Consider the following 15397-nt stretch of genomic DNA (forward strand, 5'->3'; position numbering starts at 1 on the left):
TACAGCCGGGGTAATTAAATTTTTGTTTGGTAGGTCCAATATTTTTTGAACGTATTGTATACTGTAGACTTTTCAATATATCTTCTTCGGTCCATGTAGTATATTCATTTGTTCCTTATTCAAACCAAAATTAATGCGGAAGCTTTGAATAACCTAGTAGGAATTATATTCTGGGAAATAATATGTTTATTTATACATTATTTTATTGTAAATCCTGTATATGAGCATTTCAAATGGATGAGTATTGAAATTATACACTTTAGTGCTATATGAAAAAATAGGCCCGCAATTGGACAGAAATTCTTGAAATTATCCACCAATCTGATATTTGGCAGAATAATTTAGACCCCCTTCGTCCCTCTGAGATGCCCATATCCTCCCAAAATCCGGTTTCATCCAGTTTTTAGCATTTTCTATTCGCTTTATATTTTTTCCGCCAAAACTTTTTGTTCTGATTGGGACTATTTCCGAAACTCTCGTATTAAGGCGCGCTTCTTGTCACTTTGTTATCCGGAAAGCAACAAGCAACAACGTACCAGTTGGCTTCAGATAAATATTTTGATTTCTCCACGAAAAAGGCAGTAAAAACAGGTAATATTAATTCTAATTGAGAAATAAACCCGTTGGAAGCATTTCAGAGTCTCAAGAATATTGAAATCATATTTGCAAACGGATTGAAATCAGCTAAATATGGATATCCAAGTCAAGTATCAGGATCGCCATGTTTGGTTGCCAGGATAGGTGTGAAGTGATTTGGTTTTCGGATTTTGTGTGAGCTTCAGACTAAGATTTGGTGATTTAAAACGTTTAGAATCTCCTTTCACCCCTCCCAAAGTTCAGTTTAGGATTGGGGCAGCCTGTCCATTTATATATCTGGGTAGTGTATGTATCTGTGTATGTAGTATATGTGATTTTTTTTATTATTAACATGGCGGTATTCGTAGGCTTCTTTGTATACAAGTTGATTCTTATAATGTCAGTGTAAGTTAGCACAGGGACTCTCATTTATTCCTAAATTGACCAAAGCTTCCAAGGGAAATGGGTTGAACGACTTTTCGGCAGGGTTCTTTTCCCATCAGGAAAGGAACCTATCTTTCTTTTTCATTACTAGTAATTGGAAAACATGATTTAGTTAATAGAAGGGCCAGTTGCTCTGTTTCATTCCGTTCCTTTTCCCAGTTTACAGAGCCGATTGTTAATATGGTGAAATCTAGGGATTGTTTGATTTACGTATAGTCGAGTGGTATGATAATATGATTTAACATGTGTAGTGATATGTACTAGTATTTGTTTTCTTGGTTCAAGTGTGATATAGCATACATATGTGTGATTTAGTGTGTTATGTGTGAGCATGTATAACTAATTTACTTAAGGACAGATTGTTGAATTATTCATTTCTTTCGGGCGGTTCCAATAAGTCAATTAGTCCGCAATGCAGTTTCAAAGTAAAATTGTACTCTTATTACGTGATATACAGTATATAGTTAACTTTCCATATAGCACAGTAGAAAAGTGTATTTAATAGTGCAAAGGTTGTTTTCATACTACCAACACCGTCTCTCGCTCGGTTAGGAACTATTCGCTGCTAGTGTTTTGTTCCTAAGTAACATAACGATTTGGTCAACATGAAAATGGCCCTTCTTTTGCAATAAATTATGAGTAAATATTAGTTCTGGCCCATACGAATAGGTATTTAGATAATTTACATTGTAAATTAATTTTCCTTGAAAAGCACAGTCATTTGTATAGTCCAGTATTATCCCTTTAACTTGAAGTTTACCTATCTGGCATAATTTTTGTTGTCAGGCTGCAGTTTTAAATTTTTTCTTTCCGTTGCCCAGAAAGGGAACGTTTCTCTATCATATTTCGACCCACTGCAATAGTGAGCGATGGTTCAGTACACGACAAAATTTTATTTTTTTCCCCTTCTCATTATTCGTTCGGAATTCCCCTTCGGATTAGTTAGTGAATGCGATAGTAAGTCAATGACAGAATAAGTAACATTAGTCGCAGTGATATCAGTGACAAGACTTTGATCTCTTAATCCCACAAATGGGAGAAATGTATTCGATACATACTTCAACTCTTCTCAATTACATGTGTCAATTACGATTAGTAAACGTAGTCTTCTGTGTGTATAAGGAATGCAATAAAGTGAAATTCAAGGGCACCAGGAAGGGTGTTTCGACAATACGTATAATATTATAGCTCGTCTGAAAGTACGAGAGAGGACTCGTATAACTACTTTCAAAATGTTCATATATGAGATAAGGACTCATTCCTAACCCTCATTTTAAGATTTTTTCTCATTCATCATATTGTATGCTATACTTATTCACGGACGTATATATTTCCCAAGTTAAATAAAAATATATTTTTTTCTTTCTTTTTAAGCTCTCTGTTAATATATATAACTATATGTGACTATATTATTACATGGCTGTTATTCAATTTCATGTGTAGATTGATACATTACAACGAGATACTTTGTATAAATTGATAATTACTTGTATTTTTGGGCAGAAAGTGCTTCTACATAAGCACTATACCAGATATAATGTTAATTTAATAATAACAAAAGAAGAATGTTTTTAATATATGTAAGAAACATACATTATAGTATAATTAGTTGCTATGTTGTTGTTGATAGATACCTAACAAACATGTACGATTGCAATACAGTCTATGTACATATTCGTTCAAAGAGAATCAACGAATAAAATTGTTTAAAACGTATCATCGTTTTGTAATTTCAATATAAAAGGTGAGAATACTAGTAAATGTAATCACGGAAGATATTTTAATGTGTAAACAAATACTACCACTCAAGATCTACTTATATTATTAGCCGAACCAGGTTGATGACTACCTTTGGTGAGTCGTTGTAACATGTATACGTATACTTATCGCATGTTTATAAATTCTGTTTAATTTCTCAGTAGATGTAATAAATATTCACCAAATTGTAGTTAGATGATTTCTTTCAAAACTATTTTCACCCATGTCGATACGCTGTCCTGTATGTATGTAAGTGTGTGTGAAAGAATGATTAATTTAGTTTTAAGTGGTAGCATTTAATATTGATTTACTATGATAGTGTACCATGTTATATGTATTCATGTATGACGGAGGTCATGAAAGAAAACTAATTATAAAATAGTTTAAATCGGCTCTGGAAGAAAAGCCAAAATAACAGGATGAGCCTGAATAACGGCAGTCTTTTCAGAAATCTCAAAACTTCTATTTGTGAAGAATATATACATTACTTTTTTTTTTTTTTTTTTTTTTGATTGATTCAAATGCGTGTTCGATCTCCGTTATGAATATTCAAATACTGGATACAGGTAATTTAACATTTCGAAATAATAGACAAACAATTAAATTAAAACTTCTCGTCACCTGGGCTGAGTTAGGGCAACTCCTACGTGTGCAGTTGCCTGGATCCAGGTCGGGGTAGTATGAGGAAACATGTCTCTCTTCAGGATCATTTCAGAAATAATCTTCAAGTAATAACCGTCGAATATGAATCACCTTTTAATAACTATTCAAGTTTTTTTTTACTACATTTCTATAATTATCCCGTAATCCTTTATCTCTAGTTCCTTCTTCCTTTCTCCTTTTCCTCTTCCTCTTTTCCTCCCTTCTACCTCCTTCTCTTCTTTCTCACTCTTTCTTTTCTTCTTTCTAATAAAACTGAAGAGGAGCCGTGACTGGGAGTTGTCGCTATAGACACGGTCATTAAATTGCTTTGATGTTTCTATTCGGAAGTCCGATATGAATTGGTTAATCTTAAAACATACATACAAAGCAAGAATTCCAAAATTCATTTATTTTGTATTTCACATTTACTAAATTATCATAATTACAAGATTTCAGTTAAAAAAATATATAAAAAATATAGTCTGCGACTTCCCTTGTCTCATTCACGATCTATATTTTTACTCTTCACGTCTAGCATAGCTACTGGACATGAATGTCGTTTTTCCTACTAGAGACAATGTTAATGCTTTCAATACAACACACTCAACATTTTCCTTTCAGTTTCCCGCTGATTGTTTGGTAGTAATTTGTTTTTATATTGTGCATTTTATTACATTTTGTATTATCTATTGAATATTTTTAATTAACTTTGTGAAACACAATAATAAACGAACACAACAATGGTGAATAGTAATATATTATAAAACTTGAAAAAAATGTAGAAAACGTATTTAATATAAGAAATAAAAGAAAATCTGAGAAAAAACGAATAAAACTTATAAGCAAATGATGTGTAAGAATACGATGTATACCATCGGTGAAACTGGTAGGTGTATATTAAAGATTAATAGTGTACAAAAATTACTTTAAAGTCACTTATACATACTTTTTATTTTGTTTATTTGTATTTTTTATTTTAACTTTTTTAGTAAAAATGAAAAACAAAATGAAAAGCTAAAAACTTAATAAAAACGTAATGCATATTTAAATTTTAAATAAATCTATGTTTATATATATACTTTGTTTTTAGTATTATTTAATTCATTTGCCTTCAACACGTTATGAGAACGAGATGCACAGAATGTAATACAGTTTCCTTCAGTACTCAGCAACTAATGATTAAACAATTATAGAGAAGATCGCAATTATAGGGTAGAGTCATTTATGGTGCAAATCAGTGCTGTACGCAGAATTTCATCCAGGAGAGTTCAGGCACTCGATCTGACATCCTTTCAGGAAACACATAATTTTTGTTCCGGGAAGAAACACAAACTTCGCACACACACACTCCTCACATCAAAACAAGAGAAAAATATTTTGTAACTTTGCTGGGACGTGCCTCATTTCGGAGATACGAGCAATTTTAGGCAATTTAATGATAATGACACAAGATTGGCTACACTGCGACCATTAACAAACTCAGTCAACGTGTTTCTTACATCGACACAAGAAGAATGTGTGTATTTATTTCAGCAAAATACAAAATACACTTTTCTCTTGTTTCGTTGTAAGAAACACGTTGACTCAGCTTGTTTGTTTATGGTCGAAATGTAGCCAATCTGGCGTTGTTATCACTAAATTGTCTAAAACTGCCAGTATCTCCGGAACTAGGAACTTCTGAGTAAAGTGCAAAATAAAGTTTTCTCTCGTTTTCATGTGAGGAAGAAGTATACGAAGTTTGTCGGTTTCCATCCTGAAGCATATTTTTAAGCGGTATAGTATCGCAGCTTGCGACACAAAACCGCCGAATTGCGATGTTTACGAAAAATTACATCGCAAAGTGTGATACATCTATGATCATAATTTATTTCCTAAATGTACTTTTTTTTTTTTTTTAACAAGAAAACAGTATAATCTTCATGATGGAAATATTCTCCTTTGATCTCATAAAATAGTTGTGATAAATCTCCATTCAAAAACCCGAAGTTTCCCTTTATGCGCCTGTTTGGTTTTCAATAGTACATACCACTATGGACTAAGCACCATACTGCTAGACATTGGTCGTAGAAGACAACAAAAGGGACCTTTTGTACCTCGACATTTTGTAGCATATTGAAATAAAACGCCTCAATGAGGTTTTGGAATGCAAGGCTTCAGTTTACTTTTCGGAAATTCTATAACTAGCGAAAACACGGGACTTTAGCAGTGCAGGATCCTTTTTCTGTACTTCTGTTGTTTCAAACTGTGGGGGTAAGAAGTTCATAAATAATATATATATATATATATATATATATATATATATATATATATATATATATATATATATATATATATATATATATATATATATATATATATATATATATATATATATAGTTATTCATAGCATTGGCCAAAAAATATTATTTTGCAACATTTTCTTGTTTTTCACTGAAAGGCGAAAGAAAAGTAGTATTTGGTTTAAGTTTTAAAAAATTGAAAAAACAAATATGATCACAGCCTCATTTGGCTACAGCATGAGTTTCGAAATTGACATTATTGTGAAATTAAGTTGTTGTATTTTTGGCATAAAAATCTGAATTCACTCCGTAGGATGCGTAATGCCAGTTTCTCGTTTCTTGGCGACATTACGGATTCAACACCTAAATAAAAGAAAAAAAAAAAAAAAACATCATGGACACGTTCAAATCCAACTACCAACTGTGACAATCTGTAGAACGGCAAGGTAGAAGAAAAATTACTTTTCCTAAGCTTTTCTTTATTATTATTATTATTATTATTATTATTATTATTATTATTATTATTATTATTATTATATGTTTGTGTATATATACAAAAATTATAAATTGCTATGCAAATTTAAATTTGTTCGTTATATTGTTGATTAATAAATTTGTTTAAATTGTTCGTCCTACCAGGATTTCAAAATTCAATTCTGTCACATTCAAAACTATAAATTAGAATCAAAATATCTAGTGTTGTTAACGTCCGAAATAAATTTATTGATGTTGTAAATAACGAAACTAATCAAAATTGAAAAAAATAAGACACCCAATGAAATACTGTTATTTTTGTACTTTATTATTGGGAAGCAAAGATACAGAGAAATGAAAAGTCTGGCTCAAGATAGGAAAGGGTAGAAAGCTAGGTCAAACCAATAGAGATATTGGGGACCTGAGATGATATGTAAGTGTGGAATTTCCTATAATATTCATCGAAACACAACGAGGATTCTCTAGATAATTCAGTGAGGATGATGGATGTTACCCTCACTTCTGAGCAAGTTGATTCTAATACTGTCTCTCAGAATACATCTCAAGATCCTTCTGTCAAAGACGAAATTTCACGATATATATATAAAGTCTCATAGCATATATGAATGCCCGGATAGTAAGGGTTATAAATTGATTCACAAAGCCTCGTTGGTGTGCAAAGAAATCCCATATTGTGCAGTCTATCCAGACTGGATTAAATTCAATTGTCATTCTCAAGCTGGTTACTCAGCATTAATTAAATTTTGCAAAGAATTTAAACTTCAATATGTCTTAGAAATGACGAAGAAAGACTCGCTGGTTAAAGTTGTAATTCGGAAACTCCCGATAGATGCTTCTATCGAGAACATCAGACCTGGCTTGATCAATCGGAACTATCTTGTTCTTACAGTGCAACAAATGAAAGGGAGAGGTGGATTGTTATTACCTTGTTCCTAGTAACTTTGAAGAAGACCCAGACAGCGAAAACTATTTACGATTTTCAGTTTCTGGAGATGGTATCAAGATAGAACCTTACAGAGCACAACCGTTTATCCAATGCTATCGCTGCCAGAGATTAGGACATACGCAAAATTTTTGCTATGCAACTCCCAGGTGTGTCAAGTGTTCAGGTCATCATGCTCCCTACGAGTGTACCCGTAAGTCTCCGGATGATCCAGTGAAATGTCTTAATTGCGGAGGAAGTCATACCGCAAATTATACGAGATGCCCAGTGATACATAAGATTATATCAAGAAAAAAAGCATCACAGTAGAAAGTGCTACAACCTACCGATTTTTCCCACTGACATCTGATTCACCCTCTAACGTACCAGCTCTATTGCATCCTGAAGTTACATACGACCAGAACACCAGTTCTGCAACCCAGTCGTCGAAAAGTTCGTCTGCTCAAGAAGATAGTTCCGTCACCACCGGTGCTACTCTGAAAGAACTACTTCATATTTTCCGTGATCTCCAACTCAAGAAAATTCTTTCCGCAATTCGACGTAGACTTCCCAGTCTTAAGCAGCAAAAGATATCTTTGCCAAGTTATCCATTTTGTGTGAAATCTTGGATGAAATAATAAAATTTCAGATTACTAGCAGTTGAATTACATTCAGGACCAAACCCTTATGAGGACCATTTTCCGCAGTAATGATTGGATACTTAGAGCACCAATCAAGATCCAGTAATCGTGTATAAAATGACCCAACGGCATACCTCTACCGAATCCTGTTTCTCCATAAATACCGTGGACTGCCAACTCCTATTTCACCACCAGAATAAGAGCTGAGTTCGTAAGGTACGAATGGTCTATACCAGTGCTCCGAAGAATTTCCCGCGCTTTCGCTTTTTTGGGAAATAACGACCAAAGGGAAAAACACTAAAATAAGCTTTCGGCTTCACACGCGTTGGAGCCCATCAGTCTAAATCACGGAAATACGGTAAATCTGGCCCTAAACATGACAAGTCTGCCTGCACCCTCCCTGGCCGCGGAACAAAAAATGCCATGCCATTATACCACGATAGACCAAGTCCCCCCTCCAATTGGAGAAACCTACCAGAGATCAGCAGCAAGTTCAGGGATGGCACCCCCTCCCCCCTGCAGCTCACCCGATATCTTCTTCACTTCAAGATTCCACCTCGAATCTATCATCAGATGATTCTGCAATGCCAAATGACCATAACGAGGAACCATTCCAAAAGCCTCGTATGAAGAGAACTCGTCGCATGAAAAAATCCACCAAATCACCAAATATAAACTCCCTTGTGTACTTTCAGCATCAGAACAGATATGCATCATTAAGCATAACTAACAACTCAAGAACTGGAGACATCGCTACTGACCCCCCCCCCCCCTTCTCAAGCAGTGTTCCTGAGGATATCACTATGCAGGGCACGTCATCCACTTCATCAAAACAGAAGACTCGAGTTACATCTCCCAAATCAAAATCAATTTACCTGTATGATGTTAAAGGAAAATATAAATTTACCAAAAGTCTCAAGAATGCATCACAGGCAGGATATTACATTCGCTTTCAGTGCAAGACATTTGAAGCTTACGAAAAAGCTGAAAACTTTTGCAAACAACAAGAATATCAGTACGCAACTGAACTCCCACCGAAAAACAATCCAATAAAAGTTGTCATCAGGAAACTGCCTGCAGACATCTTGGTTGAAGACAAGACATAAAAATGGACCTCAAACACCTGAACTTTACGGTGACGGAGGTCCACCAGCTCAAAGGAAAAACAAAGATGTCTGATGATTGAGTGCTTTTACCGCTCTTTCTAGTCTCACTTCCAAAACCGAGAAGAACCAAACCATTTATGAACTTCCCTATCTATTAAGCTACAGGATACGTTGAACCATATCGTCCACCCGAGTACCTGCAGTGATACAACTATTGACGCCTTGGGCATTCAAAGTCGACTTGCCACACTAAACCCAGATGTTTAAAATGTCAGCATTTCCATCATACCAAAGATTGCCCCCCCCCCCCCCCAAAAAAAAAATAGGGACCAACCTCCATATTGTGTAAATTGCTCAGGCGACCATCCAGCTAACTTTCGTGGCTGTCCAATCTTCATTCAAGAAAAACAACGCCGTAATGAGGAAAAAAGACCACTGATCCTAAGCCTTCTCCTGTCTCTCAAACTGCAGCTAAAATATCCACACTGTCGCCGTCATCATAATCTCCGACAAACTATGCCAAACGACTCTCAGCTACAACTCTCCAGCAAAGTACGGTATAAGATGATTCCTCAACTCAAGCCATTGATTCAACACTGAAGGAAGTTCTTGAACTCTTCAAAGCGCTGCACTTGGCGCAACTACTAGAAAAAAAATAAATCTGGACTCACGAAATTCAAGAGTGATACAGATACGTTCAGCAAAAATCACCATAGTTGCGGAAACAATTGTAGACATTCTCGATAATGGCTGCGACTAAATTTCCACGTCACAACCTCAAGATAATATTCTGGAATGCGGAAGGCATCCGAAACCAAAAACATGAACTTCATAATTTTCTTACGTCTCATTGCATAGAAATAGCTTTATTTCAAGAAACATTTCTCAAACCTCAAATCTTATGGAAGCTTCGGAACTTTAACGTCATCAGAACATATAGACTCACTCATAAAGACGGCTTGGCAATTGCAATCAAGAACCACTTTCCCAACGAAGAAGTTCGCCTCCAGACCTCGAATCTTTAGAAGTAACAATCATCACACTACTTCTACCACAGGATCAACTGTTCGTCATCTCACGTTAAACCTCCTCTTCGTCCATTAGTAATCGAAGATCTGAGGAAACTTCCAACAACTTGGCCAACGATTACTCATAGCAGGCGACCTAAACGCAAAGCATCCTCATTGGAATTCAAGAGTCCATAATAAAACTGGAATCACCTTAGAGGTCCACCTTGCCGATCTTGAATTTCTTGCTACGGCGCCGCCAGAACCAACACACTTTCCCCGACATAACGGATTACCAGACGTCCTTGACATGTCCTTACTGCAAACGTCACCAGTATAGAAGATTCGGTCTCAATTTCAGCATTAGCATCAGATCATAATCCAGTCACGATCTCCATCCAACATCAGCACAACAGTGCGTGTGCCTCCTTGAACACATACCGACTGGGACCAATATTGACAGCACCTGTATGCCATGATTGACCTGCATCTTCCGCTCACTACTTCTGAAGAGATTGATCATGCAGTTCAATTATTGACCGCAGCCATACGCATTACATACTCTCGATCCACCACCACTACACCGCCTGTCAACCAGCAAAACCCACATGATCGACGCACTGACGTGCTAGTTTTGCTTAAAAATTTGGCACACAAGATTTGGCAAAAATACAGCATCCCCACCTTCAAGCGCTTATACAACTATGCTCAACAAAAACTTGAAAAAAAAAAAACGCCTGCAGAGAATCCAAAACCAACGCTGGAACTCCAAACTTCGCTCTCTCACTTCACCAAATAAAGGATTTTGGACTCTTATTCGAGCATTCGCTCATCCTGCTCAAATAAGAATACAACTACTTCACGGCCCAGGAGGGTTAGTTTATGACAATGAGAAAAAAGCAAATGTTCTTGCCACTCAACTGTCTGATCAATTTCAACCTAATGCAGAATCAGAAGACAAACGAACATTAAGGCAAGTCAATCACTTTCTACGACGACCACTACTGGCAGAATCTCTTCCTCCAAACCAATTATGTGCACCTCGAGAGGTTACAATCACCATCAAAGGACTGAACCCTGCAAAAACCTCTGGGCCGGATCGCATAGCAGCCACTGCAGTCAAACAAGCACCTCGGAAACTACCTGTCATGTTCAGCAATATTTTCAACGCCATGCTCCACATAGATCACTTCCCGTCCACCCGGAAGAAAGCCATCGTCTGTATGCTGCCTAAACCGGGGGAAAAACTCATTATTCCCTCAAAATTATCGCCCGATAAGCCTACTCTCACACCTCGGAAAGAGCATCGAACGATTACTTCTCACTTGTCTGCTTCACATCGCTCACCATCTCCAGCTTCTTCCACCGCATCAGTTTGCCTTTCGCCAGGACTTCAGCACTTCAGCCCAGCTCACTCGAATAGTTTAAATCATCACCCAAACTTTCAATGATAAAACACAAGCGCTAGCAGTTTCCGTCGATGTCGAAAAAGCATTCGACAAAGTTTGGCATGCTGGTCTTCTATACAATTTATATACAGTTGATCTGCCGACTACAGTGAACACCATTGTAGCAACCTTCGCTGATGACAATGTCTTCTTTTCACGGAATCGCAATATCAGATACGCAAAACTCTGGATGCAACGCCAATTGGACCATCTTGCAGATTGGATCGCCAAATGGAGACTTCTAATCAATCCTGAGAAAACAACAGTAGTACACTTTTCAAAGTACCGCGAACTCCCGCCGATTCAACTATACTATGATCATCACCTCCTAACTCAGGCATCTGACATTCGGTACCTTGGTATCTACATCGACAGAAAACTGACATTCAGACATCTCCAACAAACAACTACTAAAGCACAACATCGCCTTCAATCATAAGCATGTCTGCTTCACTCTCCAGGATTTCAACAGTCAACAAAAATCCACATCTATAAGCAAATGATACGTCCAATACTGCTCTATGCCCATACAGCGGCAACATGTTCCGAAGGCTCACAAACGAAATCTACAATTAATCCAAAACTACGCTCTTCGATTAATCACCGGCCATACCAGAGATACACGTCTAGTTCAACTTCATGAAGATACTGGACTTCCATATCTAGAAGAACAAATGGACATACTCTAGATGATTCTGGACGAAATTTCGCATCTCTCCACATCAAGTACTCCAAACTATTAGACAACTTCAAGCTACCAGGAAGATTTATGCCAAAACGCAACCACCTCAGCGAAGAAGATCTAGGGCTCATTATACGGCACACCACCCTGACACTCAACTTCTCTACATTAAAAATAAAACAATCACTTACCAAAGAAAGCTGTGACAGTTGCGCTTTATGATTCAATTCAATTGCTTTTCACCTCACTTACTCACTCAAATAAGAGGCAACAGCTCAACATAGAACCCGGAACTCCAAACATCAAAACTCTCAAGACAGGTCAAGTCCTATTCCACCACAAGGCTGCGACAGTTGCGTCTCAATCAACAATACAAATGTCTCCGTTACAAGATGAATACAAACTACACATGTGACAGACACGTAACCAGGATTTTGTGAAGGGGGGTCCGTCACATGAAATACTGTGGTCATCACATCAGGGGCTCGATCATTCAAAACTATTTTACTGGAACATATATTGGTTCGTTTAGCCATGATTTCGTAATGGCGGAAGGGAGGTGACATGAAATTCTGAAGGCCCAGGAGCTTGATCAATCTAAACTACTTTACTATCAACATATATTGGTTTGTTAGGACAATAAAATGAGGATGTGTTGGTAAGTATTTTAATAATAAACTATGAAGAAATCTCGAGTAAAATAATTTTAAAAAAAATATATTGAAAAAGATTTTACAATATTTACGTCCTTCCTCTGTTTATTCAAATATAGCAATTTCCCTTTCATTACAACCTCAACTTTATAAAAAGTACATATTCACTATTATAAAAAAGTACATACTCAATAATCTCTTGTAAAATATTTTACAATATGTGCGTTCGTTTCTCTGTTGAATCCAATGTTAACAGAACTTTCTTTCCACATACTTTTATTATTATTATTATTATTATTATTCCGTCAACTACTCTCTGTTCCAAATGACAGGTTAAAGGAGCAGTAGAAAATTGTTTTTGAAATAACATGTTTGATACTGCAAGGATGCGATGACAAAAGATTATGATAAAGAATGTCCACGCTGTTACACAATGGCACTATGCTTTCGGAAGCTTGAAATCTCCCTTACTAGTAGCGGAAATTCTGAGAATTCCGTAACTTTTCTAGAAATTTCAAATTCCCTGACTCTTCCAGGATATCTCGCTCAGCTCGCTACCATGTATTGCAAGTAATACAAATCTCCTCATAAAAAAGAATAACTAAAAGCTTCCTGTAGTTTTTTTTTTTTAACGCTGATCCTTCTTTTTCTCATTTCATTTTGTTTCATGCTTCCTTAATTTTTTTTTACTTATGGCCTCGAAGGGGGGTTCCGGATCCCCCCCTTGGCTACGTGCCTGCATGTGAGGCAAGGACTTCAACGACGAAGTCCGGTACTCAATACTAGAAACCTGTCAAGATAAAATGAAGTGAAGTGAATATATGGAGATAAAGTGAATAAGCCTAATTTAAAATTCTGGACTTAACCCAGTTGCTCTTGTTTGCTAGAAATTAAAATTTGTTCATTTTTACAGAAAAGTTGACATACTAAGTTATATTTGATAATCACACTAAGTATATAAATTATATTTGATAATCATTTAGGATCAATAAGAAAGTCTGTATAGTCACGATATCTATTAATGAACAACCAAAGTACATAGTAATAAAGCATGAAACATAATAGGGTGTTAGTAGGAGGAACGAGACGAAGAGAGGTGAAACGGAAAAATTTCCGTAGGTCTGCCTTGTGCTCTTTGATAAACATATGGAACTTTTCCTAACCCTGCGCCAATGGGTTAATTAAATAAATAGATTGAAACCTGAAGTGACCATTTCTGATTTTGTACCTGAAATACATTTCATTTGTGTTACAGCAACTATTTAATTAAACACATAAATAACTACAATAGTTTCCAACTCCGATTTACTGCTGACTTACTTGTGTATGGTGTTGATGACTCTGTACTGGACTTAAGTCCTTCTTTTTGCGGCGGACCAATCAGCCATTTTGGTGTGATAACAGCTGCTAGAACTGCTAACATGGACACTATAGTGGCTAAAGTCCAAAATAGACTTCTTGAAGTTATAATTACTTGACACATCCTGTTAGAAAACTTCTGTAGTGATTATGAAAGAATCCTGAAAAACAAAAACAAGAAAATTTTACTAAAGAAAATAATTTATATTGTTTACAACTACAAATACCTAAATATTGTATATAACATTTGCGTATAAATATTTTGTAATTAGCATTGATATTTTAATTCCTTGTCATATTGCTGTGAACTAGATTTAGGGAACTAATTGAAGGGGCGGATTCCAAAACAGCCTAAGTCAATTTTTGTCAATTTTGAGATATTGGTTCTATAAAGTTCCCTTTCAGTATCTCCGTGTACTGAACATGGTTTTATGCCAAAACTTCGTAAATCAAATTAATTGTAGGCAAAAGAAAACAGCATTCTTTTCCAAGGTGTCGTAAGTTAACATTATTCTCCGAAGCTAATTTCTGACTCATGCCTAAAAACACTTATAAAACTCTCGCTAATAGATAATAATTTCAACGCTATCTTACGAAAAGCAGACAATTGCAATTTTCTTTCATGTAGTCCTAGATTACTTTTCTTTCACAGAAATAGAATGATGGAAACAAACACAAAAATGGTCTCCTGAAAAACTTACTTTTTTGACTCAGGCTATTTTGGAATTGAGCTCTTCAATTTTTTTCTTGAACCAGAAAATATACTTTTTCTGAAATACTATCGATTAAAAGAGATGAGAAGGGGAGTCTTTGAAATTATCTACAGAAACTAATTGTTTCTTTTGTTTTGCTCTACACTCAAAGTTTCCATTGTCACAGCTCAAAATTTTTGAAACTGTCTTGTACAAAACAACGACAATTAAAAATAGTAGTACACTTTCAAATTACTTGTGAATACAAGCATTAGAATTGTGTGTACCATTTTGGGAACAGAAAAAAGTCGAATTTATAATAAATTTGTTTAAAATCCAACAATTCCTTAACCATTGTCTGACAAGTGAGTCAAAAGTACACTCAAACGTAACAAATGTAGTAGTATTATAACTAATTATATATAGATCCTATATACTGCATATAAAATGGTAAAAAAAAAAAAAAAAGTTTCATGATTTTATTACAACTGATATTATGGAAAATCTAATATCACAATATCAATGGTAATAAAATTATGAAACGTCTTTTGCTATGTTTTCTAATTGCGATTGGATACTTTTAATTGAATTATTTTATGGGCGCTACACAACCATCTTAATGGGGAAGTAGTTCGCTACTTAACATTACCTAGAATGCATTTTAAAATTTAATTGAAACGCTTCTATAATTTC

General features: G+C 35.6%; 1 protein-coding gene across 1 annotated transcript in view; it reads right to left on the bottom strand.

The window, feature by feature from the left end:
• LOC145668161 (LHFPL tetraspan subfamily member 2a protein) overlaps nucleotides 1-15397 on the bottom strand; it is a 143140-nt gene that overhangs the window by 23689 nt on the left and 104054 nt on the right. The window contains exon 2 of the mRNA XM_081735765.1: nucleotides 13974-14173. Within this exon, the coding sequence (XP_081591891.1) occupies nucleotides 13974-14136 (163 nt within the window). The 5' untranslated portion in view covers nucleotides 14137-14173. The remainder of the gene's footprint in view (nucleotides 1-13973; nucleotides 14174-15397) is intronic.

The sequence above is a fragment of the Thermobia domestica genome, chromosome 13, assembly GCF_964235325.1.
Source record: "Thermobia domestica chromosome 13, izTheDome1.hap1.1, whole genome shotgun sequence".
Lineage (NCBI taxonomy): Eukaryota > Metazoa > Arthropoda > Insecta > Zygentoma > Lepismatidae > Thermobia > Thermobia domestica.